Here is a 26,510-nt window from a genome sequence, read left to right as displayed (position 1 = left end):
TTGACTGGGGGTGAGTGTTTGATTTGCTCAAACGCTCCGTCCATCATTCCCTTTTGTATCGCTTTGTGCGCCATAAACAGGCACAGCACATGGCAGCAATGCAGCTGCAGCTATATAAAGCTGCACGCAACATTAGTCTCCTCACTGAGAGTGTACAGGAACTGACCAAAGCGGTGAAGGAGAGCAACCAGTTGATGGTAGCGCAGCAGGACATCACCCGCAGACGCCACAGGCAGCTGCTCACATGGCTATCAGCCTACACACGTTCCAATCACCTGATTGGGAGCGCCACTTCCCAGCTCTCGCGCAGATCATTGGCCATGCAAATCCAGATGGTCCAATGCTGTGCTGACGTTGCAAGGGCCCTGGAGCAGGTAACCAACGCCCATTGGTTGATACGACGACACAGACAGCTGGGGGTTAGATATGGCTTAAATTGTGAAAGTGTGTGCTTCAAGACTGTTTTTTGATAGGTAAGACGTTTTTTAAATATTTTTGTAGGGGGATTATGTGTGAGGCAGCAATACATGGTTGGGCAATGGGTTTATTTACGAATTTAAATTATAGTTTTGTTTGAAGATTGCAATATAGAACAACAAATGAGCAGCACAGAAGGGTACTTCAAGGAATTGAGCGCAACACGTGCAAATTAAGATTGGTAAAACTCGTAGCAGAATATTATGGGAAGTTCAGAAATCAGTTAGAATATGAAGCGGGAAAATTCACACATTTTCCTTATATATTCGCAGTATTTTGCACCGGGTTTCATGGCAGTTCGAGGAGCGTACCCAAACGGATTGTGGCACAGTGATATTTTTCTTGAGAATATTGATGGGAATATTTATGCAAGGTGAGCGGTGGAGTAGATGGTGTTTAAAGAGGATAGAATATTACGCGATGACGGGGTGGGGTTCCCAATGCTCAGACTAGGTAGTATTGGAACTCAGTTTACACTTCGAATCTAATGTAAGGAAGATCTCCATGTCTAACTCTAGGGATCATGCATCAGTGTGGAATGTTATTTGGTTGTTAACAATTATGGCTTTTTGACCAGAATACGGTGAATAGAATGTTCAATAGGCAGGGTGTTATCACTGCTGAGACCACATTATGCAATTCGTCTTCTAATATACAATGTTAAATCAACTAACGAGACCAGGAATGTATTATTAAATATGTTTTGATTTTATGGTGATGTTATTTTTTATTTTTCCTTATTTACAGCCCTGATGATGTCCAGTGTGGGGACGAAACGCGTTGGCTGTTAATCTGGTAATTGGATATACATGAATATATTGATGGCACCTCTGAAAGCTGACTGAATCTGATATATGCTTCAGAATAAAGAAAATCAACTTCAACATTTTGTGTTTGAAAGAATACTTATGTGAATTTTCGTTATCTGTCTGTTGAATAACACTAAAAATAGAAATTGTTGAGATTTTTGATTGGAATTAGCATGCTACTTCTATGTTTTAGTCTTTATCAAATTAAGAACTGGCCTGCCGCCACCACCACCGCGTCCAATACAATAAATCGATCAACAAAAGACTAGGGGTGCTCTCTTACATTATTAGTCAACACTGTTATTCCATATTATCTAATCATTCTTTCCTCTTCTATACCAATGGCTGCTCATTAAAGTAGTCTCATTTGCTTTCTTTCACTTTTTAATATAAATAGGAAGGTACCCCTCATTCACATTAGGTGACATACTTCATCATAGGGTTCTCCTTCACCGTATTATTGCAAGGTGATCCTATGCTGGTCTCTTTGAAGAATGTAATCCTTGAGTTTATTTATTGTATATGAGGGGGACGCCTGTTAAAAATTTATTGGGGCAGAGAACTCTGACTGAATGTTTTTACTTCTCCCTTTCCTACGCAAGATAAAACAAGCATTTGCAATGCAACAGGTCTCGCATTTACGCAAGTTTAAATTATTGGCATTCTAAATGACAATGACTTTTATTTATGTTTTAAAAACTAAAACAAAAATAAAAGGCATTGTTATTTGCAATGTCAATAGCTTAAACATGCGTACATGGGAGACCTATTGTATTGCAAATGCTTGTTGGATTTATTTTTAACAAGAAAATCCTCATCTAATCTTACTTCTCCAAACTTCATTGGATGGTAATGGGACCTTTCAAAATCTGGATGTTAGAGCGGATCAAAGAAAAGCCTTGAGTGATCAGCGTGATGCCATCTCCTGCATTTTGATGGTGGATGGTGGTTGCTGCATAACCTTTCCGTTAGTCTTCACGTGGGAGACCATGAGGGAGTAAGTGCAAGTTACTCACTGTAGTGACTTACACAGCTGCAGTGTGATAAATAGCCCCTGTGTTGGTGCTGTTCCCTGCTTGTGTCTTCTTCCTCTACAGTAGGAACCGAAGACAAGGAAGAAATATTCGAGTTCAGGCTCCCAGGTTAACAAAGGACCTGAACACAACGAAAAGACCCACAGCCTTCTACTGCCACCTGCTGCCCTTCAAAAGCAGGGAAGCCAAAATAAATTCCCTGCTGCACCTAGACAGGCATGCGTACAGGCCTCACCCTTGTCCACCGCCACAAACACAGTACAGGTACGCCTCTGAAACACAGGAAGGTGAAGGGTTTTGGTGGTGGAAAGCTGGCAGAACCTTTTAACCAGGGAAGGCTGGTGCGCAGTGAATGAGACGGGTAAAGAGCTACACTTCACTAGAAGCTTCAGTGACATCATCTCCGGTCCCTGAAAGTATGACCAACAAGGACAACAGGTACTCTATCAAAGAGGGGGGGGGCACTGTGGGTGTCCCTCAGCCCCAAAAGCAATGCAGTGGGGTCTGAAGCCAATTAACATAGAGGGTCCTTAAGGGGCACAGACGAATGTCCTGCTCACTGTGAGGGGGAATCAAAACCTACAGTGACGTCACAGGAGATGAGCTTGGATCAGCTGCGCGTGTTCGCCTGATCCACGCGGGTGCTCCAGAGCTGTACAAGGGCATGGCAGGGGTATTAGTGCCTCACGAGACAACTAAAAGAGGGACGATGGAAGGGGATAGAAGTGGGGCCAGCCACAGGAGGACAAGGGGGAGGACAGGAGAAGTATTGGTGTGCAGAGAAGACAGAAGGGCTGGGATAGAGAAGGGCGCAGAGAGGAGTGTGTTTTGATGCACGAGAGGTAATGAGGCCCGGCCAAATAGGAAAAGAGGATGGCAGAGGGTGGAATTAGAGAGACGAAGGAGAGACATCTGGAGCACAGGTAGAAGCTACAAAGGGGGTGGCTCTGGGTCTTGGAGCAAGAGAAGGAAAATGCCCGAACAGAAGAGAATGAAAGAAAGCGAGAGAGACATGATGGAAGAGGAGAATCAGTGAGTGAGTGCTGGGTGTCGAGAAGAGACACAAGAAGGATGCGAGCGAGATTAAAGAGGAGGAAGAGAGAAGTGAGGAAGTGAGTGCATGAGACAGAAAGCACAAGCAAAGAAGCAGGTGCATGAGAAAGGTAGGAGTGCACAAGGAAGAATGAGTCAAAATAGACATCTTGAAGGGAGGCAGGGTCTAGGGGGAGAGAGAAGAGACATGCCCATGTCATAGGAATCTAGGGAAGGGAAGCAGGGATTTAGAAAGAGAGAAGACACAGAGGTGACATGGGAATACTAAAGAGCAGGCAGCTGAAGGAGACAGGTGAAGGAATGACACATCCCTCCAGTAGCACAGCTGTGTGAACAGGTGCCCCTCGCGCCTCTGGGGGTCTCTCCTGCTACCAGTTAAGGAGAGCTGTGTGCACGTGTGTGCGTGTGTCACCTTGCACAAAGGCAGAGTATCCAGTGATGAAAAGAAGTGATTAAATTAAGCGCACAGAAGCTGGTGCTTCCCGCCACCATTGTTGGAGTAACCTGATTATAGCAAACAGAGACAGAGCATCTACCGGCGAAAATTAATAAGGTTAAATATAGAGCGTTGGTGCTTTGATCCAATTGATTTAATGGGATCTAACCTCACAGAAGCTGGCTTGTCAAGGCGCTTCAAAGAATGTGATCTTATGGATCGCACAGATTTCGAAGGTCAAAAGCAGTGAAAATCATTCAAAGTAATATTGCATACAAAGGTGAAGGGTTTTACGCACTGAACTTACGCTTAGAGGCCGGTACCTTGAGGCACTGAAAGGGAGCTGATCTTAGAGAGAACAGAGCATACACGTGCACATCGCCTGTCCAGGCACATGCACATCTCCTGTCCCCCTTTGGAAGCTAAATCGACAACAATAGGTCTCGCCAAAGCGGGCAGCACATGCGCTGCATCGCTAGGCAAGACCTAAAAAAATTAAACACAAGAGTATACACACATGCATTCGCACTAACAGACACGCAGGCACACAAGCACACACACACACGCAGACAGCGGATAACTGAATTCATTAACTCATTCATTAATCCCTCCACCGGCTACGGCACAGAGAGAAAAGCTGAAAAAACAGGCACAAGTGAACATGGAATATTTCACCTCACTGCAGGAAGCTGCAAGCGGCACATGCAGCTGCCCCTGAGAGGTAGGTCCTGGCCTTGCAGCTGAGGGGAGGCGCGCGCACGCAGCTGCCAGGCTCCTGCACAGGCATTCATATTGTTCCCGTCCCAGGGGGCAGCGCGCGGGTCCTTGCCTTCCTCTGGTGGATTCCCAAAGCCAGGCGGAGATCAATAAGCATCGCTCGCCCTGACACCGTGATAAATAACATTAATTACACATGCCCTCCCCCTCCTTCCACGCAGGCTTAGAGTCACTGAGTGCTGGAGGAGGAAGGGGGCTTATGGAGCAGTAGATTGTTCCTTCACTCCCTCTCTCTTCATCTATATCCCTCACTATCACATCCTTCGTTGCACTACTCCTTCCCTCTCCCAGTCTCTTTGTATCTCCAATATTGCAGACCTCTTTCCCTGTGGTTTCCTTCTGCTCAATTCAATCTCTCATACTTTTGACTTCCTCTTTCCTCTTCGTTATCGCTTTTCTACCCCTCTTTCCTTGCACTTTAGCATATTTTCTTTCTTTCTTTTCTCCTTTTTCATGTTTTCTTTCTTTCCCGCATTTAGTCTTGTTTCCTTCCTTCCTCTCTCCATCAGTTCTCCTTACCTGCCATTCTTCCCCCTTTATCCCTCCCTGCACTCTGTCTTCCACTCTCTCCCCATACTTTCTTCTACAATACTTCTAATCTCACCTTCCGTTCTCCTACCTTCCATTCTCACAATTCTTTCCGACCCTTCCTGCCTCTGCTACTTCACTTTTTGTTCTCCTTTCTCTTCTCACATTTCCATCTTCCAATCTCTACTCTTCATCTTGCTTCAAATGAACATTGTAACTTGGATTGTATTACTTCTGAAGATTTTTGGGGGGTTAGGCTTAGTGGCGGGTAGGTCGCAGAAGTGCCTCTTAGGTGTTTCTCGGCACAAGACCCTGCTCTCTCCAGGGGCATGCCTCCTCCTCACACAGTAAAATTAGTTTTTGATGTGGCGGCCTGCTGTACAAAAAGGACTTTAAGCAGTCCTACTGAGAGTGAGTCATTGGCCCTGCTCACATGTTGATACGATTTCCTACAGGATTTGATTGGGCAGAAGGCGTGTGCTTCTGCTGAAAATGAGTGTTTGCAGTTTGCAAACTATGCCTAATATAGTCGGTCTCAGTTCGTTATAGTTAAAATAGAAGCAATAGTTCTGATTAGCTCTGTAAACTAAACTGGTGACTTTCAGTGTTTATTTGAGCCAGCAACATTAAAAAAAGTAAAAATAAGTTTCCTGGATCATTGAATCCATAACACCAGAAGAGCTTGTATTTTTTTAAGCACGCCTAGCTAGAGCTCTATGCCCTTCATGTGGTTGTTTTTATGACTGTATTGTGTGGGCTGAAAATGTTTAAAAAAGGTTCAAATACCTTGGTTTTTTTTTTAATAAAACTTCAATTAAACATTGTATAGTGTGAATTAAATAAATTAATATAGTTATTGATGATTTTTTTGACAAAGATGATCGGTCTGATTTATATATGTTGATATGCTGACCCATTGATATAGCCAATAGGCTCACTTTTTATATTTTAGTGTTATGACCCTTTGACAAAGTCAATCTTAAAATAACACTCTTTATATTGTAACATGACGCATAAGCCCATGGTGTCTGAAATTGTATCTATATCTGATCATTCTACAGCATTTCCTAAGCCAGGAGAGATCAACAAATGTCGTAGTGCACCAGATCCATGTCAACTTTCCAAATTAATCAGTGACTGCATACATTATTTCATTAATATACATTTTGTATATATTGATCTATTGTCAAAATGAAGAAAGTCTGGAATGGATCCAAGTTGGAATCAAAGAAAAGGATAACACAATAGAATCAACTTTTGTTTTCCACCTGTCCATGGATATACAGGTAAATACAACGTGTTGCCTTCAAATGATCAAATAGAGAAACAAGCTATCTACTGGAGGAGAAAGATCGTTCTAAGATTGCCAAAGTCGTTACTGGTTCCAAAATGGATTACCGTAATTTTCTTCAAGTTGGTATCTCAAAAGCGCATGTGCGTAAAGTGCACGTCCTTGTAAATTCCACAGCCAGGGCTGTAACCATTTTCACAAACAAAGAACAGGATTACCATTTAAAGTTCTATCCCTGGTACTTAGCATAGGGTACAGTGGTGCACTGAGCTATTTGAAACACCGACTTCACATTTACCACTCTATGCAGTTTTTAAGAACCAATGATAAAAATCTGCCGTTGCCGCTCTAGATTAGAGAAAGCGGACTCTGGGTTGATCAATCCTGCCACTAGCATGTACCCTTTGGAATGGTTTGCCCAAAAATCTAAGATTTATCAAGGAATTGCTGTCATCTAAAATATGACAGATTTTTGGGAATTGAGACTGATGACCCTAGGCACCAGATACTTTCTGGTTTGGCCATCCTGGACTTGAGCTACGAACCACAGTCCTAATCCTAAGCAGTGACCCTCTACACCCTACCTCTTCTTCCCAGCCTTTCTAACCACACCGATAAGACAGGGGTCATGGAATTTGGGCCAGGACATTATTTGTGAAACTCCACGTGGTGGCCGACTAGTGCAGGAGAATGCCCTAAGCCGGTTTCTAAGGTGAGAAATGTGGGGATAATTTTTGATACCCAGCTCAATTTCTCAGCGCGGGGAAATAGTCTCACATCGTCCTGTTTCTACCTTATAAAAAAATTGAGAAAAATCTTCCCTTTCATCGGCCAAGCTCTGCAAAAGTCGGTGGGAGTGAGTCTTTTGCTGTCTAAATTAGACTATTGCAACGCAATGTTTCTGGGAATTGATAAAGCCCAGAGTAATAAACTACAGTCTCTGCAGAATGCAGCTGCTAGGCTGCTGCTGAATATTCCTAAAGGTAGCTCCACGTCAAAGGGAATCAGAGCTCTTCACTGGCTCCCTGTACAACAAAGCGCAGAGTTCAAGGCTTTGTGCATTGTGCATAAAGCACTCTACGGTAGAGGAGCTAGGACATGCAGAGACTTTTTAGGCCTTACACGCCAGTTAGGATGCTAAGATCTAGTAATGCCTGTTTTTTGCAAGTAAATAAAATCCGGAGAATAAGATGGGGTGGAAAAGCATTCTCTCACCAGGCAGCTCATTTATGGAATAAGCTGCCATCTAATCTCCGATTGCAGTCTAATCATCAAACTTTCAGGAAGGCCGTAAAGACGCTGCTGTTTTCGCAGCTATAGTTCGACATTTGGACAGCATCCCCTCACTTACATTAGCGCCAAGACGCTGTTGGCATTTGTGAGCTTTATAAATAAGAATCCTATCCTATCCTAATGTTGCTTTATTTTCTGTCCGCTTCTGCAGGTCCAATGTGGCCAGGCATGGTCATCTGATATCAGGTTGTTCTTCTCCATCCTACACTATGTTTACATTCAACTATTCTTTGCTGAAGCATTTGTCCCTCACTCCTTTTGACTTCCATCCATTCCAAGGGGCAGTGGCCAAAAGAACATTCATTTGGTCTACAAGCATGACATCAAAACACTACTGACATAAACGAAGTGATAGACACAGACTCTTGCGTCCAAGAGCTCCCACATACCATGCTACCCATCCATAGCCCTTCATCGGGGGTATGAAGCAATATATAAATGAAATTACAATGACACTGGAGTGATTCCAGGTTGTTAAAATGCAGGCATGGCTGGACAGCTCACAGTGCTTGCATGTGGAAACACAAGCATAGCAGACAGACATAGCAATAGCCGCCTATAGCTGTGATGCTGCTAAACTCAGTGGCTTGCACTGTATGATCTCAGATGTTTCTCTCAGGGAGGGGGCTCTCCCACTCACCAGGGAAACAGGAAGTTCAAATGCCCCTTCTCGCTTATAGGGGACATTAAAGTAGTAATTAACTCAATGGCAATGCTAATTACCATGTCGCTAATTACTACCCCCAGAAAACAATCACCGCCAACCATAATGAGATTAGTATAGAGGAGTCAACGTTTAGCGCAAACCCTTGGGATAAAGTTAAGATTCCATAACACCAGATAATAGAGGGGAAAGAGGATGAACAGGAGACCAATGAGAGAAGGTGCAGAGAAGTGGGGGCGAGGACCGGGTGCATTGACCAACAGTCCATGAAAGAGATCCAAAAAGGGAGAAATGGTGACCAGCACAAGCAGAGAGAGCAAAGCATGAGAAGCAAACCAGGAAGAAGAGAAAGGGAGTGAGGGACACAGAACGAGAGAGAGGGTGAGAGAGCACTACCATAAGATGTACTAAACTATTTTGAGGTTGCAGATCCTGTGATGCACAAAATCACAGGGTTTGCAACCTCAAAATGGTGCTCGCCCATATACTAACTCCCTTTTTGTTAGTCAGAAACCCCTCTATGACTCGTAAAAGGGGGTTTGCAAGGGATGCGAATGGAGCATATTATTCCTTATTGCGATTTGCAGTGGTATGTGTCAACAGTTTGCAACTGCAGTTGTGGCATACCACCATTGCAAATTTACCAATGCCTTAAAAGGATTGGTATCCAGTTCACACAGGAGAAGCTGTTCTCCTGGAAGGACTTCTTCTTTGGGAATCGAGTAGTGCAACCAGAGAGGAGGCGGGGTAGAAAGTTGTCTAGGGTACTACTTTCCGCTCCACCCAATGTCTTGCCAAAGAGGAAATATTTTTTTAAAGCAGCTGCCTTCCTTTAATGGGCATTGGCTGATTTAGCAAAAAAAAAAATTGTTTGGAAAAGTCAGATCCAAGAATGGTGGTCTGCTGTCCCTTGTGAGCCACCATCCCTGCATTTACAGCCAATCGGAGGGGTCATAAATTGAAAATGCCTAATTTATATTCTATAAGCAGGTGATTTTGCGACTCCTTTAAATGTACAATTTGCGATGCAACTTTTTTGTACACAGGTAGCATTGAACATTGCATGGCCAATGGCCATTCACAAACCAATTGTATGTCTGGTGTGCAAGTTGATCTCAGTACATAAGGCCCTACGTATATGCAAGAGTGCGAAAGATAGGAGAAAGATACACAACAAAGTAAACACAAAAGGGAGGAAATGAAAAAGAAGCAACAAAATATGTACAAGAGGAACCCAAGAAATTTGAATCTTTTATATATCTGAAATTCAACCTTAGTGGCCATTCCAATCATTAAAATACAAAGATAGAATTTTGAAAACGAATAAAAGATAACATATAGAAAAAGGCGAATTAAAGGGAGACTACGCATTATACACGGAAGGAAAAAAGGTACACGAGAGAATATATAAAAGGGAGAACGGGAGACCCATTTTAGCTTGCACAAGGATGAGAAAGAGAGGGGACAGGAGACACAGCAACACAAATATGAGATGAAATAAAGGCAAAATAATGCAACACAGAATAGAATGGAGAGAGAGAGAAAGAAAGAAATATACAAAAAGGTGTTTGTAGAAGGGTGAAAGAAAGAGACACAACAAGAGGTCCTATTTAGGAAGACTTTAGGAGTAGGTCTGGTAGTACTCTTGTGCTTCACGTACTTTTAAATGCAATACACAAATATACAGGAATTTAGATATAAGCATATGTCTTTCCAATGTCATATGTGCCAAGCTTCTATGTTTAAGTGTAAATGTGGGATTAAGAAAGAGTGACAGGAAAATTGTACACATCTACTACAAAGTGGGAGAAGGAAAGGGAAAATTAAGAAGGAGCATGGACAGGGATTTACTTATACATAGCATACCAGCTATGGTATACGTCACTGGCAATTCATCAAAGTTACATTCACATTATTCCAGTAGTACTACTGCCTGGACAGGCTAACATCTACTCCTGCCAAACCGTGGAGTATGTCACACACCCCACATGGCCATTCACATGCACCGCAAGGGAATCACATACACGCCAAGGGACTCAGGGAATAACAGTACCAGGTAAAGCACAACACCTTAAAAAATGAAAAAACTAACATAATTTAGATGTACACTTATATACATCGCATCGCACCAATAGTAAAAAAAAGAATAAAAAAGTCACATTGTAAATAGTCTCTTTATACATTAAAGAAACTAATACAATAATATTATAAAACGGTTAACAAATAAAAAATATAGTTAATTTAAAAATTGCATACTTGCAAACACTGTAGACACATATACAAATCAGTGAAGCACCTTCAAGTAGAGCAATGCTTTAGAGACCCAACAATTCATGTGCACATACACAAAAGTAAGAAAGAGAGATTCAATAAAGTATATATAAAAAAAGAAAGTAACCCAATAAGTCATCTATGGGAGAAGTGTCAAGGAAAGAGAAAGAGAGAGAGGGAGAGGGGGAGAAAGAAAGAGAGGGACTTAGTAGAGAATATTTGAGAAGAAGTAGAAAGAGGCGTTGGTGCTGCAAAATATAATCCAGGGGACAGGGCGAGAGATACCTAACAAAAAATAAATAGAGGAGAAAGAAATATAAAGATACAACAAAGCATGCACAACAGCGAGGATGCGCAACAAAGCATATGTAAGGAGAACACTACAAGAGAAAACAAAAAAAGCATAAAGAGGAGGGAGAAGGAAATTAAAAAGTGACCAAGTGACCAATGTAGTTAGAGGTCTTGTGCATCAAAAATAATGTTCCTTTTTGATTCTACCTGGGTCCCATGCTAGCTTCTCAGTCAGTACATGAAAGATTCTTATTTTCCGAAATTGAGGATTAAACCCATCTAGAACTGAAGAAAATTATTTGGCACCGCCTCAAAGTGCTGTTTGGTTACAGATCTGTAGACCACTCAAATCAGAGAAGAACAATTACCCTCGCTCATGGATTCCGATTCACCAAAATGTCAGGTGGCGTTGAGGTGATATCAAATACCCACTGACCATTGATGATATCACAGGAATGGCTTCTTATCCCACCCTTAGCCTATCAATATCAAATTATTTGCTCCTGATGGTCTGAGTGAGGAGCTCAAACTGCCCTCAGAGTCCCTGAGACCAGGGGTTACAAGAATAGAGCTTGGTCTACCCATTAGCAATTGCACATAGCACATAGCAATTGCTACCCCTGGCTACCCAAAATTGACATTCCTGTAAACTCTTTAAACTCTGTTTCATGTGGAAAAGCTAGCCTCAATTTAATGTAAATACTTCCATCGGATATACTAAACCCCAGTAAAGTTGTGGAAAGCGAGACGTGGTCGTGGCCCGAATTCTTCCGCTGCGGTAATGCTAGTGGAACTCTAATCAAGGTGGTGTGGGAATGTTGAGTGATTCAGAGATACTGGGATTCAATATTCCACACACAGGAAGTGGTGATCGGAATCCCGATAGACTGTGACCCGAAACTGGGAATATTGGGAGTGTCTCCAAAGTGGGATGGAAACCGAGGTAAAAAATTACTGATTGGGATAGAGTGCCCGCTGGCCAAGGGTAGCGTTGAAAGCTATTGGAGAGTCAGTGATGTCCTCCGTTGGCAAGATAGTTAAGAGGGAGGGATTACTGCTCATTGGCGGAAGAGGCGGTATACAAGTTGCCCAAAAAAATACAACACATCTGGGAGCAATGGAGGGAGCAATACGGGATGCCTTGACTGACGCTTGGGGAGCGCCATCCAAAAGGAGGAGAGGAATGACACTACACTTGAGGCGGGGTGAGGAAGGCCAATGGCGGTTCACACACTTGCTCACTAAGCGCTGCAAAGGGGTTTGGAGTAAATGAGGGAAGTTGGAACACCCGAGGAGAATGGGTAAGAACTGATGGTGTAATATTATGGTAATGCATTAATTTTATGCTCTTGACTTTGCAAAGCACAATAAAGAGAAGTATAAAAAAATTGAAACGCTAGCATCTTTTTACCCATCTCATTTAATAACAGGCTGTTTAATCAATGTTTTGTAGTTATCTGTCATTCGTAGTTATATAGCTGCTATAGGTATATCTGTGTTTCTTGACCACACAGATGCCATTATGTACCTGAGCTTCATTCATGGCATTTAATAACCTAGAGGATGGGGCATAAATGATATTGCAATGGAGTGAACAGGCTCAGCATTGCCCGGCTTTACAGGAGTACAATGTGGATTGTTTTTTAGATCTTCAAGAAAGTGTGACATCTGTGTCCATTTCTACATCGTCCATATTGCCTGCAAGGTGCAGAATTTCTCTATAATCGTGGCCCCTGGAAAAGAATCTGATTGTGGGGCCGCTATGTTTTTCGTGTAATAATGGATTTACTGCACTTTCCACCTTTTCACCCTCTGTGGCATGGTTTGCTGATTTCAACAATTTTTTGTAATTTTTTTTATGAAAATGGAATAAAAAAAAATACTACAGAAAATCTGTGGTGCAGTTCAGTGGTCAATAATTTGCAAAGAATAAACGGCAACACTACAGTGTTGATTTCAACATTCCTGTCTTAAACTGTTACTAATGAGGAGAAACCTTGGCCCAGACATTATTAATGTCCCACATAGTTAGAATAGGGAATGACTTTTGTCTGAAGCATAAAAAACACATTCTGACACATATACATGTATTTCATACTCAGTTGATTTTTTTTTGTGTCGTGAACATATTTTGCTTTTTTTTCTTGCAAATTCATGTTATACACTTGCACTGTTTTCAAAATAGCAGCTAATTCCACAGGATACTCAGAGTACAGAAAAATCTCAACTGTTTCTCTTTTGAGGACTGAAGTCTTAAATCATACAGTGCCTCCTCGTTAGACACTTAAGAGTATACGGATAGAACGTAACTTATGGTTGGACCAGCTTGCTTTGGAATGGGCAGCTGTGTTTTCAGGTATAACCAAAACTGAAGACCAGTTCTAAAAGATTAACTGAAATGCAGAGAATAAAGCTTCACCCCATGTACTGAATCAAGAGAGCACATATAGGCTTGTTCTGTTGAGTGAAATTCTGTATGTTTACACAAATTCTTGCACTCTAAATATTAGAAGGAACAAAGGGGCATATTACCAACGAGTAGCGATATTTATCGCTAACGAAGCTTTGCAACGATATTTTTATTGCTAAGCATCGCCGGTAATTATCGCTGAGATAACTTGCTATTAGCAACGTTTATCTCAAAAGTGATAAAAATCTTAACGCTAACTGCCAAATGAGAGATTATCTCTGGAAAACCAACGATAGTCTCTTGAAGTTTGGCGTTAGCTTGATGATAGGGGCTCACAAACTTAGCCATGATATCCACCTTCCATAGGATATCATGGCTAAGTCAGGAAAATACCAGGTGTAAAAAAAGCAGCGCTAACTGCAGTTACCGCTGCTTTTTTTATCACTAACAGAGTTAGCGATATCCTTGATAATAGGAGAAATGTCGCTTAACAACATTTCTCCTATAATTTTTCTCTGGAACGCCCCCTTTGCATCTCATTAGAGATGCAAGGGGAAGCGTAGGGAAAAAGGCTGCTAACATGCGAATTAGCGTGTTAGCACCTTGTTGCTGATAGGGAGATAATTTTATCTCCGCTTTCTTGGCTTTTAAAGCCAAAAAAGCAGAGATAAATCCCTTGATAATATGCCCCAATGTGCTCCTGTGCTTACATTCACAACAAAATAATCTGTGGTTACATAATTGCCAGTCGAGGCCCGTGCAGGTTAGTGCGGGGGCAGCGGGGCCAGGTAGGGAGGGGGGTGGTGGGGGTTTAGACAGACAACAATGAGGGAACATTATTTATTTATTTAATTTTCCCTTGTGTTCGTCCATCGAATTCCGCCTCAAAGCGGCCCCACCGCTCTTAGCTGCACGGGCTGTGGCTGATTATCGCCCAATAGTACCATGCTTGACCCTACTAAAAACATACTAGAAGTGGAAAAATTCTCTTACCTGGCACAACTCCATTGGTAGCTATGGCACTCATTGAGATGGCAGTCAGCATGGTCTAGAGAGAAGAGACAGGAGTTAGATTGCAAACTGTGGTGCACAGACCTTCAAAGGCTCCGGCTGATCCGCACTCTACACAGGTGACGCAGATAGTCAGAGGGAATGTGGCAGCGAGGGGTGATTATCAGCAGATATGAGTGACAGATGATAATGGACTGATTACCGGTTTCCAGGCAATATCACAGGGCAAAGGGTGATGTTGCTGTTTTATTCAGTACACAGGATCTTGTTCTAGAATTGTCTTTGGTCATGATATATAGTGGGAGTCGATACTTTGGATATAACATTTTTGCAGTCCAATGTTTAAAATTCCATGGACCAGATGTACAAAGCATTTTTAAGGTCACAAAAACTCCACTGTGGAACTTGTGACTGCAAAAGTGTTCTTCTATTCATTTGTGATACAGTAAAATTGTAATGACCCCTAAAATGGGATTGCAGCCTCATATTGATTTGGCATTTGAAAGGAGTATGCTATAAGCATTTTGTGAAAATACCCAATTGGTGTGACACGCATCAATTTTTTGTGACCGAAATCCAGGTGCAAAACGTTGAAAAATTACTGACTTCTAATTTGGGGTGGTAATCAATTTGTGAAAGAGAAAGGGGCCCCTTGAGACACTTTCCCCTTTGTGAAAGTTAAATAAAGTTTGTTAGAGAGTTGGATCACTGCCTATTGTCTAACAAACTTCTTTTTTTTTTAAAGTCATCATTCTTTTTTAAACACAGCTCGTGTTCCTTTGAGGAAAACATGCTGCTATCGAAAAATGATACTTTATTGAAAAGCAATCCCTGACTTGGTGGTCTGCTGACCCAAGCAGGCTACCATCCCTGTAATGGCCACCAATCAAAGTGAGTCGCTATTTGTGACCTACCTCATCAATATTCATGAAGTAGGTCGGATTATGACCCACTCTGAATTGTAATTCAACAAACAGCCCTATTTGTACACAGGTCAGGTTGCTAAATTCTTCACTGGTTGCAATTTGCTACCAGTTTTTTGCAAACAGTAATTCATGCATCTGTCACCTGATTCTTGTAGCATTCCAACACTACCTATCTGTTTATCACATTAGGCTATGCCACTGTTTAACCCCTTGGGCGCGGCCGCGATTCTGCGCCTGTGCTGCACATTCTGATCGCGGGTGCGTTCATGACGGCCGGGAGCCGTCATCAGCACACGAGCACTGTGTGCCATGACGGCTCCCGGCCGTCATCAGCATGGAAGGGGTTAATGACAATGTTTTTCACTGGTTTCCAAGTGGATATAAAAGGGAACAAAGACAAGTCAGCCTCTGCATGAGAATGTGAGTGTTGAGCAGACAGTGTTGGTTACAAGGTTGTGTAAATGTTGCACAGACCACCGACACAAAAAGTGTTACACAAATCTGCAAAGATGTAATACTGTCTATTAACGGATCAGGGGTAGCCATGTTGTGCCCCGCCAAGACCCAAAATGATCATGGCATGACAAGTGCTTGCGCATAGGAAATATTTGTTATCAAGAAGACATAGGGAGGAGTGTGAAGAGTAGAAACGCGGTGAATACTGGTAGGGCAGACCGGAACCAAGATGATTCCCATTCGTTTAAGTTTTTATTTTATTTTGTTTGAGTTTTTTGAAAAGTCCTTCTTACCACGGAGCATTGGTCTGAGGGCAGTTTGAGGCACAGAAGGAGTCTGGGTGGTATTTGGCAGAGAGATGGCAATGGGCAAGTAGTGATCTGACGTTTTCCAAGGTGCTATCCACATGCCAGGTCTAAGATGGACATGTCATATGTATTGTGTAATTGTCTACAAACCGGTGTGGGTGTAAAAACACACACATGGGAGGGAAAGTGACTTTGGAACCTAGGGAGTTCGAATCCTAGCCTCAGTGCTTGATTCAAAATCAAGTCTTCTGGCCAAATCACTTAATGGGGGAGGGTGTGGCTTAACAGCCAGAACTGTTGACTTTGGAACTGGGGAACCAGGTTTGAGTCCCTCCCCAGTGCCACTGCACGTGTTGCACTATTGGTAGGTCAGGTCAACAAGTGGACTGAAAATACTTGGTAAAGGGCAGACAGGAAGGGGGTGGCGGGGTGACGGGTCAAATGGGAAAGAGTTACAACCCAATACCAGGCCTAAAGTGTTCAAAGGACCCAGGAGGAAAACCTACATACAAACATATTTTTGTCTGTGCGGACTCAATTATATTGTATTGCGAAGGATCGGGGTGTATCTTTGAGGGAATTTTCACCAGCCACAAAAATAAATCAGTTTCATCACCTTTAACTTCGTTCCCGAGAGTCACTCCTCACAGTTTCCAACGGTGTTTGCAGCATGTGCAGTAACCCCCTGAGCTATCTTACAAGCTGCGGACGGTTCCGGGGCGTGGCCTCACTTTGAGCACAGTGGCGGAGTTTGATCCTCTCTGTCAGAGAGAAGCGAATGCACCAGCACAGCGAACGGCACCGGAAGCCATCAATCACGAGGCAGGTAGGAACCGTGAGCAGAGATTACTGTACCGTCCCCCAGCATATGCGGCCTGCAGTTGACGAGATTAATGGCGGATATCCGAGGCGCCTGTGGGATGCAAAGAGACAGGTGTCTGTAGCCCGACTGGCCCGCTCGGAGACTACGGTTGTGTGTCCCTACTGGCTGGTGCCACTGTGAGGGACCATAGTCTTATAGTGTGACTGACTCTGCCCCAGCCCAGTCATAAACCGTCATGTATTCTTTATGGGTTATATCTATCTCAGCTTTAATTATAAAACAGGCACGCTTCACTGAAAGTGAGGGAATGGATAGGACTGAGGCATTACTTCTGTGGTATAGCTCCATGTGACGTCATAGTGCACTGATTATCAGTAACGGCCGGTGGTGGGAGTGCTGCTGGGCCCTGATGAGGGGAGGGGCAGGGTGGGGGGTAGTAAACTATAGATTATGGCCGATTAGAGGTAAGTAAACATATAAGTAAATAAAACTGATTTTGTTGCGCTCGCTGCATCGCATTTGGCGATGCAGCACTCCCACCACGGCCGCTACTGCTGATTATACCAATGAGTTCCCTCACTATCTGAAAGGTAACCTCGGGTTCCTTCCAGCAGGTGCCTCTGAAAGGACCCTACGCTTGTTTTGCGAGTGACCCCCGCCTACTCCCTCTGTATAGGTAGAAGAGGTGTGGTGCAGCAGCCAGGGTGCCTGACTCCGACCACGGGGTTCGCGGTTCAATCACCACTGGCAGGTTAGCCCAGTACTATGTGACTCTGGGCAATAGCTCGCTTAATCTTCCCGACGACCCCCTTTCCGGAGGTAGCTGTGCGCTTTACAAATGCTGGTATTTCATTTCATAGTACGCAACGACCTTCATCAAGCTAGCCCAGTTGGGATCAGGGCGATGTTCCATTAGTACATTCTACGCAGAAATCTCAGCTCAGCTCACCTTAATCTGTCGCTCTACCCAGAGTCCCGAAGAAGAGATCGGGTGGTAGAGCTTTCTCAGTGGCGGCAGCCAGACTCTGGAACTCGCTTTCCCATTCTCTGAATTAGAACGGCATGGGGCCTAATTTTTGGCATCAGGCAGTGTAGCAAGGCCCCTTGCTGCACTACCCAACGCCAAAGTGAAATGGCAGGAATGCACCGTGTTTAAGCAATACGGTGCATTCCTGTCCGTTCTACCCACACTGGCGTGGTGTTGGCAGCCTAGCGCCAATGTAGGCACCCTTGCACCATGGTGCATGCCATGCAAGAATGCTTTTGTTCAGGAAAGGACACCTTCCCGCACAAAAACAATCCTACAAGACGCTTTCCTCTTTCTATGTGTGCGACAGAATGCAGGACACATGGAAAGAGGAAACCAGACGAGGGGAAATAAACATATTTCTTCTCATTACGCGTACAGATTTGACACTTTCCTAGGTTTATATCACTTTGTAAATCTGGGGCAGCATCAAATTCCACGGGCGGTTCATGGGAAGACTCACCGCAACACCCATGGAACGCCTCCCGGGCGCAAAGTGAGGCGACACAGCAATTAGTGCTGCGTCGCCCGACTCATGATTTACGAGGCCACTCAAAGCCATGCAGGGTGGCTTAGCGTGGCTTCATTAATCTTTATGAGAGCCCAGCGTCACGCATGTACCACTTTACGTGGTGCAAAAGTGAGACAGGGCTCTCATAAATACGTCCCCTGGCTGTTTCCTTTATAGGGAGCCCACCTATAAAGGACTGTGTCTAAGCCACTCCTGGCCTGAATCGGACCATGACTACAGCGCCTTGACGCCTTCGTTCATTTGTGGCACTCTACAAATCTTGGTCAAATCAGTCCTATCACCTTTTTAAAAGAACAGATCAGTGGCATAAAACATACTAATGGACCCCGCAGAATGTTTAAAGAGGCCCCGGACTCTCCCATTCTCACATATATTCATTGACTTTTGATTGCATTAGCAGCAGTCCTTAAGTAATCACACATTAGTTTGGGGCACTGTGTTTACGGTGGAATTCATGGAAGCACTTAACTAGTGGCATGCAAGTCTGAATCACTGTTAACTTTTGATTGAATTATTGACAGTACTTTACTAGTCGCACATTAGTTAAGGGCAATCTAAGCTTATGATTGAACTCACAGAAGCACGTACCTAGTGGCATGCTAGTTTGAGTCGTTGAACACTTAGTGCACCAAAGTAATATGTAATTTCAAAAGGAGTGGGGACCCAATATACCCTTGGAGGCTTGGTCGATAAAGATTTGTAAAAGGAAAAAGTTTGCCTACAAGGGATTTTTTTTATCTGATACTTTAAGAGATACTGTCTCAAAGGTATTTCTTAAGGTTACACCCTTATCAGTGGTGAACAACAGATTTAATCAAAGCAATCAATGAAACATTTCAAAGAAATCTCAAATCTCAATGTACATTTGAAAAGTAACACACAGGGCGAAAATCTACTTCAAAACATAGACATATATTTAATGAATGATCAATGTTTCAGTCAGGGAATAAAAGGATTTGAAGCAACCAAACATAGTTTGTAAGGTGACGTGAGTTAACCTACACAACAACTATGTGGACATCTTTTCATAAACTAAAAACGATGTACAAAGAAAAAGATGCCGTAGTCGACGTTACGGTCTGTGATGGCAATGAGACCGTCAGACCATCTTCAGGACGGAAGGTTGATGAAAATCCAAGAGAATCTCTCAATGGGCTCTTTCAAAAGACTTGAGCCAACCAGGCTTTATTTTCTGGATTCAAAAGAAACTCGCATAGGGCAAAATGATTGCGGTGTTGCAAAGAATTACACTCCGCCGTTAGATCAGGCCTTTTTTGATCTAATCATGAATGGCCCTCACATAAGGGAGAATAATCACGGTATTGTGAAGGATTGCACCACGCCGTAAAATCAAGCCGTCGGTTATCTAATCCTGAATGACCCTTACTTCGTTTTCTCTAAATTATTTTGCGCGCTTAGGTTCCCTTCAATCTGGAACTGTAGCTATTCGGGTGTATCGCGGTACATCTAACGGCGGAGTGTAATTCTTTGCAACACCGCAATAATTTTGCCCTATGCGAGTTTCTTTTGAATCCAGAAAATAAAGCCTGGTTGGCTCAAGTCTTTTAAAAGAGCCCAGTGGGCAGCTCTTTGGGGACAGCTGGTTCAAGAAGACGCAGTGCAGAGTTCAGACAGACAACCACAATGGGCATCTCCGTGGGGGTACAGGGTTCAAGAAAAACTTCCACAGTGAGTACATCTGTGGGGGCTCGGGTACAAGGAGATTTCCACAGTGGGTACCTTTTTTAGGACAGCAAAACACACAAGGTGATGGACGGAATGTTGCACATTGGCAAAAACATTCACCCCCAGTCACAGATCTGGCTTTAATCCATCGTTATTTTGCTCACCACGCCACCCCAGTTCAGACATGGCCATATGCAAATCAGTCTTGACCCTGTACCTCATGGGAACAGTCCAGACCAAACTGCCAAGCCATGTCTTCCCAGGACCGGAATCAAGCATCCTAGGACCGGTTTCTGGCTATCAGCCCTCTTCAGCCAGGATAGCTTGACTCCAGTGGGGCAGTGAGCACGGGACCCATGTCTGGGCATACTTTTCCCACATAGGGTGAACAGCAAAACACACAAGGTGATGGACGGAATGTTGCACATTGGCAAAAACATTCACCCCCAGTCACAGATCTGGCTTTAATCCATCGTTATTTTGCTCACCACGCCACCCCAGTTCAGACATGGCCATATGCAAATCAGTCTTGACCCTGTGCCTCATGGGAACAGTCCAGACCCTTCCCACATAGGGTGAACAGCAAAACACACAAGGTGATGGACGGAATGTTGCACATTGGCAAAAACATTCACCCCCAGTCACAGATCTGGGTTTAATCCATCATTATTTTGCTCACCACGCCACCCCAGTTCAGACATGGCCATGTGCAAATCAGTCTTGACCCTGTGCCTCATGGGGACAGTCCAGACCGAACTGCCAAGCCATGTCTTCCCTGGACCGGAATCAAACATCCTAGGACCGGTTTCTGGCTATCAGTCGTCTTCAGCCAGGATAGCTTGACTCCAGTGGCACAGTGAGCACGGGACCCTCGTCTGGGCGTACCCTTCCCACATAGGGTGAACAGCAAAACACACAAAACACACAAGGTGATGGACGGAATGTTGCACATTGGCAGAAACATTCACCCCCAGTTACAGTTTCGGGACTGGGGGATGAATGTTTTGCCACTGTGCAACATTCCGTCCATCATATTGTGTATTTTGCTACCTTTATAGGACACCAGATTGAAGAAGACTACCACAATGGGAACATTTGAGGCAACTTTGTGGGGACTCTGGGGTCAAGGAGACTCCCACGTGGGTCACTTCTGTAGGTACACCAGGTTCAGGAACACCCAGCTCTAGTTTCAAGCAGACCAGCGCAGCAGGCAGCTCAGAGTGTGTACAGGGTTCAAGGGGACTTCCACCGCGGACCCATTTGTGTGGGCCCTTGGTCCAATGAGACTTCCAGGGTAGGCCTTTTGTACAGGCCCTAGGTCCAGTGAGACTTCCAGGGTAGGCACTTTTTGCGGGCCCTTGGTCTAATGAGACTTCCAGGGTAGGCACTTTTGTGCGGGCCCTTGGTCTAATGAGACTTCCAGGGAAGGCACTTTTGTGTGGGCCCTTGGTCCAATGAGACTTCCAGGGTAGGCACTTTTGTGTGGGCCCTGGGTCCAATGAGACTTCCAGGGTAGGCACTTTTGTGCGGGCCCTTGGTCCAATGAGACTTCCAGGGTAGGCACTTTTGTACGGGCCCTAGGTTCAATGAGACTTCCAGGGTAGGCACTTTTGTGCGGGCCCTTGGTCCAATGAGACGTGTGGGCCCTTGGTCCAATGAGACATCCAGGGTAGGCACTTTTGTGCGGGCCCTGGGTCCAATGAGACTTCCAGGGTAGGCACTTTTGTGCAGGCCCTTGGTCCAATGAGACGTGCGGGCCCTTGGTCCAATGAGACTTCCAGGGTAGTCACTTTGTGCGGGCCCTGGGTCCAATGAGACTTCCAGGGTAGGCACTTTTGTGCGGGCCCTGGATCAAGCAGGCTACCTCAGTGTGCAACTTTTTAGTGGCCCAGGGTTGCACTGGGTTCAAGACCTCTGCAGGATTGAAGGGGGCAGCTTTGAGGGGGCACTGGGTTTAAGAAGATATATTCAGGACAGCTTTGTGGAGACCCTGAGTTCAAGGAGACATTGGCCCAGGGTTCAAGTAGACCTCCGCCATGAGCAGTTGTGTTATTCAGTCGCTCGTTAGCACCACCACTGTAATCGGTACACAACAGTCTCAGGAGAATATCATTCAACACACTCTCTTCTGGGAACACTTAGCGCCGTGGAGGAAGGGGGCGGGGGGGAGCAGTGGACCGTGAACCCCCTCTGTCTCCATGATATGCATTAGGATGACAAACTCGCCTTGTTGTCATGGCGTTCATTAATTAAAAACCCCGGGGGAGATGCTCCCCTTTCTCCTCAGGATCCCGCGCCACTTAGCCAGGTGTGTCTTTAAATAAGCCCAGGAAAGAGCTAGAAAAAGGTAATTCTGAGGCGGCCGTTAATTAAATCCTGGCTCCGAGCCGAGCGCTCGAGCGCGCACATCTGAGGTTAAGCTCACTTCAAAGTTTCGTGCACCGGGCCTTTAATGGCGGACTTAGGGTGGGTGGAGATGTCCTCAGACTGACTTCCTGCGGCTTTCACTCGCACGCTCGCCTCCTGTCAGCTAAGAAGCGGCAAAAGCTTTAATGGCCCCAATCTGAGTGTCTCCCGGCTCAAAAACGAACACAATTGACGGAAATATACCACCGTTCAACGAGATGCACACACCTATACATTGTCTACACCACCTTGCGTACAAATCTAACAACCACCCTGCACAGAGGTTTATCATCCATACAACTATACCAACCTACACAATTCTGTCACGCTGCACAAATCTACCACCGCAAAAAGATGCACCACTCTACACACACATCTACCACCTCACGTGCATTTAACACCCAAGTCTACCACAGTGCGCATATATATACCACCCTGAACACAAATCAACCTGTCTCTACAAATATGTGCCACACTGTAAAAAATCTGGGCCGTGCCGCCCCCCCAGCTCCCTCCTTAAAAACTAATGTCGGCCACGCGGCCGCGTGCGATGTGCGGCCCCGTGCGCTGTGCGGCTGCGTCCCCGCCTCCGCTGTCACCCACTTGTCGTGGGCCACCAAGAAAAAGATATGGAAAGGCGAGTACATGGATATCCTAAAGCTCCTCTACCGCGAGCTGACAGCAAAGGAGGGGTCCAAGGAGGAGGAGCTGGAGTTGGCCAAAAGGCCTTGAGTGCACCTGAACATCGAGAAATGGTTGGTGGGTTTCTTGATATTCGCCAGTGTGTCCTTATTTTTTTATTTTTTATTTATTTGAATTTCTATGTCAGCGGAACAGCTACCCAAAAAGGGTTTCCCAGCGCTATCAGTAAGTAGCAGAGAAAAGAGAGCAACCTACTGGATAAAAAGCCAGGTTTTGAGTGACTTTCTGAACAATAAGAGGTTGGCCTGCGTGCGGAGAGATAGAGGAAGGGCATTCCACAGTACAGGACCTAAATATGAAAAGGGGCGACCACCCGTACGTGAGAGTCTGACCCTAGGGACCTGAAATTTGGCCTGTGTGGAGGACAGCAGAGTGCGAGAGGGTACATAGGGACAGGTAAGAAGTTGCAAATATCGGGGGGCTCTGTTGTGCTTAATACGAAACAGGTAAGTCAGCGCCTTGAACATGACCCGTTTCTCAACCGTTAGCCAGTGCAGGTTCCTCAGCAGACTGATGATCGGAGTACTGTGAGAAGTACCCTGACAGGTCTGTTGCGCTTTTTAAATACATGGAAGTGATCCGGCGGGCCCAGGTCACGTATGTGGGATTTTCGTTGTCGCATTCGCATTATGACGAAGAGTTTCGGGCACGTCTGGCCTGGGACCTGGAGGCAAAATGGGGGAAATTGATTCAGATCTATACCAGCAGACCATAGGAGTGGCACAATTCGGCAAAACGACATACAAGGCCAGCGGGCTACCGCTCACACCTCGCCCCTTTCTAACCCGCCCCACCCGTGGAGGTTGGTGCAAGGGGGGAACACCGTTGGAACCACAGTGGGAGCGTGCTGGGATTTCAACAAGGGAACTTGTGCGGGACAATATTGCAGGTATCCCGCCCCAAATGCTCCAAATGCGCGGGCGCCACCCAGTGGTGCAATGCTGGGGGATGGGAGGCAGCAATCAGGGTCAGCAGTCCACGCCAGCTGGGCGGCAGTTGAGGGGCAGGGGAGGTAGGGGAGGACAGGGGAATCTGAGGAAAAGCTCATACACCAATTAAACAGGACCGGATGGAAACCTTCTTGGCGTCTTATCCACAGACAAAAGACACAGGACTGCTGTGGCAGGGGTTTCAGGCTGGGGTACAAGGGTCTGCGATCTGCTAGATGGGAACGAAAATCTAAAATCTTCCAACACATACGGGTGGTGGTTCGGGACAAATTGGGCAAAGAGGTTCGGGAAGGGCGGATGGCGGGCCGTTTTGAGAGGCCCCTCTTTGGGATCTGATAATTTTCCCTATCGGAGTGGTGCCAAAGAAAGAGCCTGGACAGTATCGCCTGATTCAGCATCTCACATGGCCGGAGGGGGCGTTGGTAAATTATTTCATATCGGCCGAGCTGTCGTCGTTATCTTACTCCTCCGTGGATGTTGCACGGCGGCTGGTCACGGCGGTGGGGAAAGGCGCCCTCATGGCAAAATGCGACATCAAGTCAGCTTTTCGGCTGTTCCCGGTACACCCAGAGGACTATCAACTGTTGGGGATACAGTTTAAAGGGTCCATTTTTGTGGACGAAGCGTTGCCCATGGGGTGTTCCATCTCTTGTGCCTTGTTTGAGCATTTCAGTACCTTCTTGCAGTGGTTTTTTTCGTGGCATACAGGCAAAGAGACGGTGACGCACTACCTGGATGACTTTTTCCTGGTGGGACTGCCCGGTTCGGCGGATTGCCAGCAGCAGCTGGACAGTTTTACAGAGCTCATGGACTACCTATGTGTGCTCCTGGCGCCAATGAAAATGCAAGGTCCCAGCACAGTGCTGGCATTTCTGGGCATAGAGCTGGACTCGGTGGCAATGGAGGCCCGCTTGCCGGGAGACAAGAAGGTACACATGCTGCTGTTGGTTGACACCATGCTGGCGCAACAGAAGGTGACGGTACGGGAGGTGCAGGTTCTCTTAGGGCATTTGAATTTTGCCTGCCGGGTGGTACCAGCAGGGCGTACTTTTTGCAGACGGCTAGACGTGTCCCTGTCCGGTTTGACACTACTGCACCATCATCTGCGCTTGACGGAGGGGACGAAGGATGACTTGCGCATGTGGCAGGCATTTTTGGAGCGCTTTAATGGTATTCCCATGACCCCCCACGGAAGAGTGGAATGGAACTTGACCATCTCCTTGAACGCGGCAGGGGCGGGTGGTTTTGGACTGTATTGGCAGGGGAGGTGGTGCGCCGCAGTTTGGCCACCACAGTGGCAGAACGGGGAGGAGCATTGCATTTTTGGAACTGTTCCCCTTGGTGGTGGCGGTGACCGCCACCGCCTCCACCAAGCGGTATGGGCACAGGAGTTGGCACACATAAAGGTCATTTTCAAGATGGACAACATATCCGTGGTACATGTCGAGGATAGACAGTCGGCCAGGGACCCACAGGTGCTCAAGTTGTTGAGGGTGTTTGTGCTGCAATGTTTGGAACATGACATTCTGTTTCAAGTCCGGCATGCGCCTGAGGTGGACAATGACATTGCGGATGCTTTGTCTCATTCATAGTGGCAGAGGTTCCATGGGCTAGCCACGGAGGTGGACGACTTCCGGACTCCGGTGCCAGTGGGGATGTGGTTGGTAGGAGAGAGAAGGTCGTACAACTGGTAAGAGGGTCAGTGGCCACCTCCACCTGGAGAGTGTACAAGTAGGATTGGCGGGAATTTTTGGACAGTGGGGCGACGCAACACGACAGTCATTGGATGAGGGGCAAACAGGTGGTGCAATTCTTCTGGCAATGATGGATAAAGAAATGTTCAAAGTGACGTTTGCAGGCAAGCTGTCAGCCATTGCCTTTATGGGGAATTTGTGGTGGGGTTATGCACCATCGGTGGGTGAACTGGTTGCACGTTTACTGGAAGGATGGGCACAGGAACGAGGCGCCAATGCCCTGCAGCGCTGTCCCATAACAGCGGGTATTCTCGCCGGCTTGATACACCTTATGCCGCAGATTTGCCGCAACCAAGAGGAAGCCATTCTGTTTTCCACACTAATGTCGTGGATGTATTTCAGGGCTTTTCGATTGTCTGAGCTCCTCGGGGCAAGAGGGAAGCAAGGGGTACGGTGGGGGGAGGTGGAATTGTGGACCAGGGAGGTGGCAGTGCTCTTGTGGCGCTCGAAGACTGACCAAAGGGGAGTAGGGAAGTGGGTTGCATTAGGACCCGTGTGGATTGGGCGGTGTGCCCCGCGGGGTGGGGTGAGATGTTGGCGTCCAGGGCAAGTGAAGAGGCAGGTGAAGTCTTTCGAAGGTAACGGGGTGACTGCG

At 45.6% G+C, this 26,510-nt stretch overlaps 1 protein-coding gene across 1 annotated transcript in view; it reads right to left on the bottom strand.

The window, feature by feature from the left end:
- Window positions 1–26,510, bottom strand: part of SLC12A5 (solute carrier family 12 member 5) — an 814,812-nt gene that overhangs the window by 262,361 nt on the left and 525,941 nt on the right. Inside the window, exon 5 of the mRNA XM_086932544.1 lies at window positions 14,328–14,382. Coding sequence (XP_086788670.1) covers window positions 14,328–14,382 — 55 coding nt within the window. The remainder of the gene's footprint in view (window positions 1–14,327; window positions 14,383–26,510) is intronic.

The sequence above is a fragment of the Lissotriton vulgaris genome, chromosome 7, assembly GCF_964263255.1.
Source record: "Lissotriton vulgaris chromosome 7, aLisVul1.2, whole genome shotgun sequence".
NCBI lineage: Eukaryota > Metazoa > Chordata > Amphibia > Caudata > Salamandridae > Lissotriton > Lissotriton vulgaris.
This window is presented reverse-complemented; position numbering and strand designations above follow the sequence as displayed.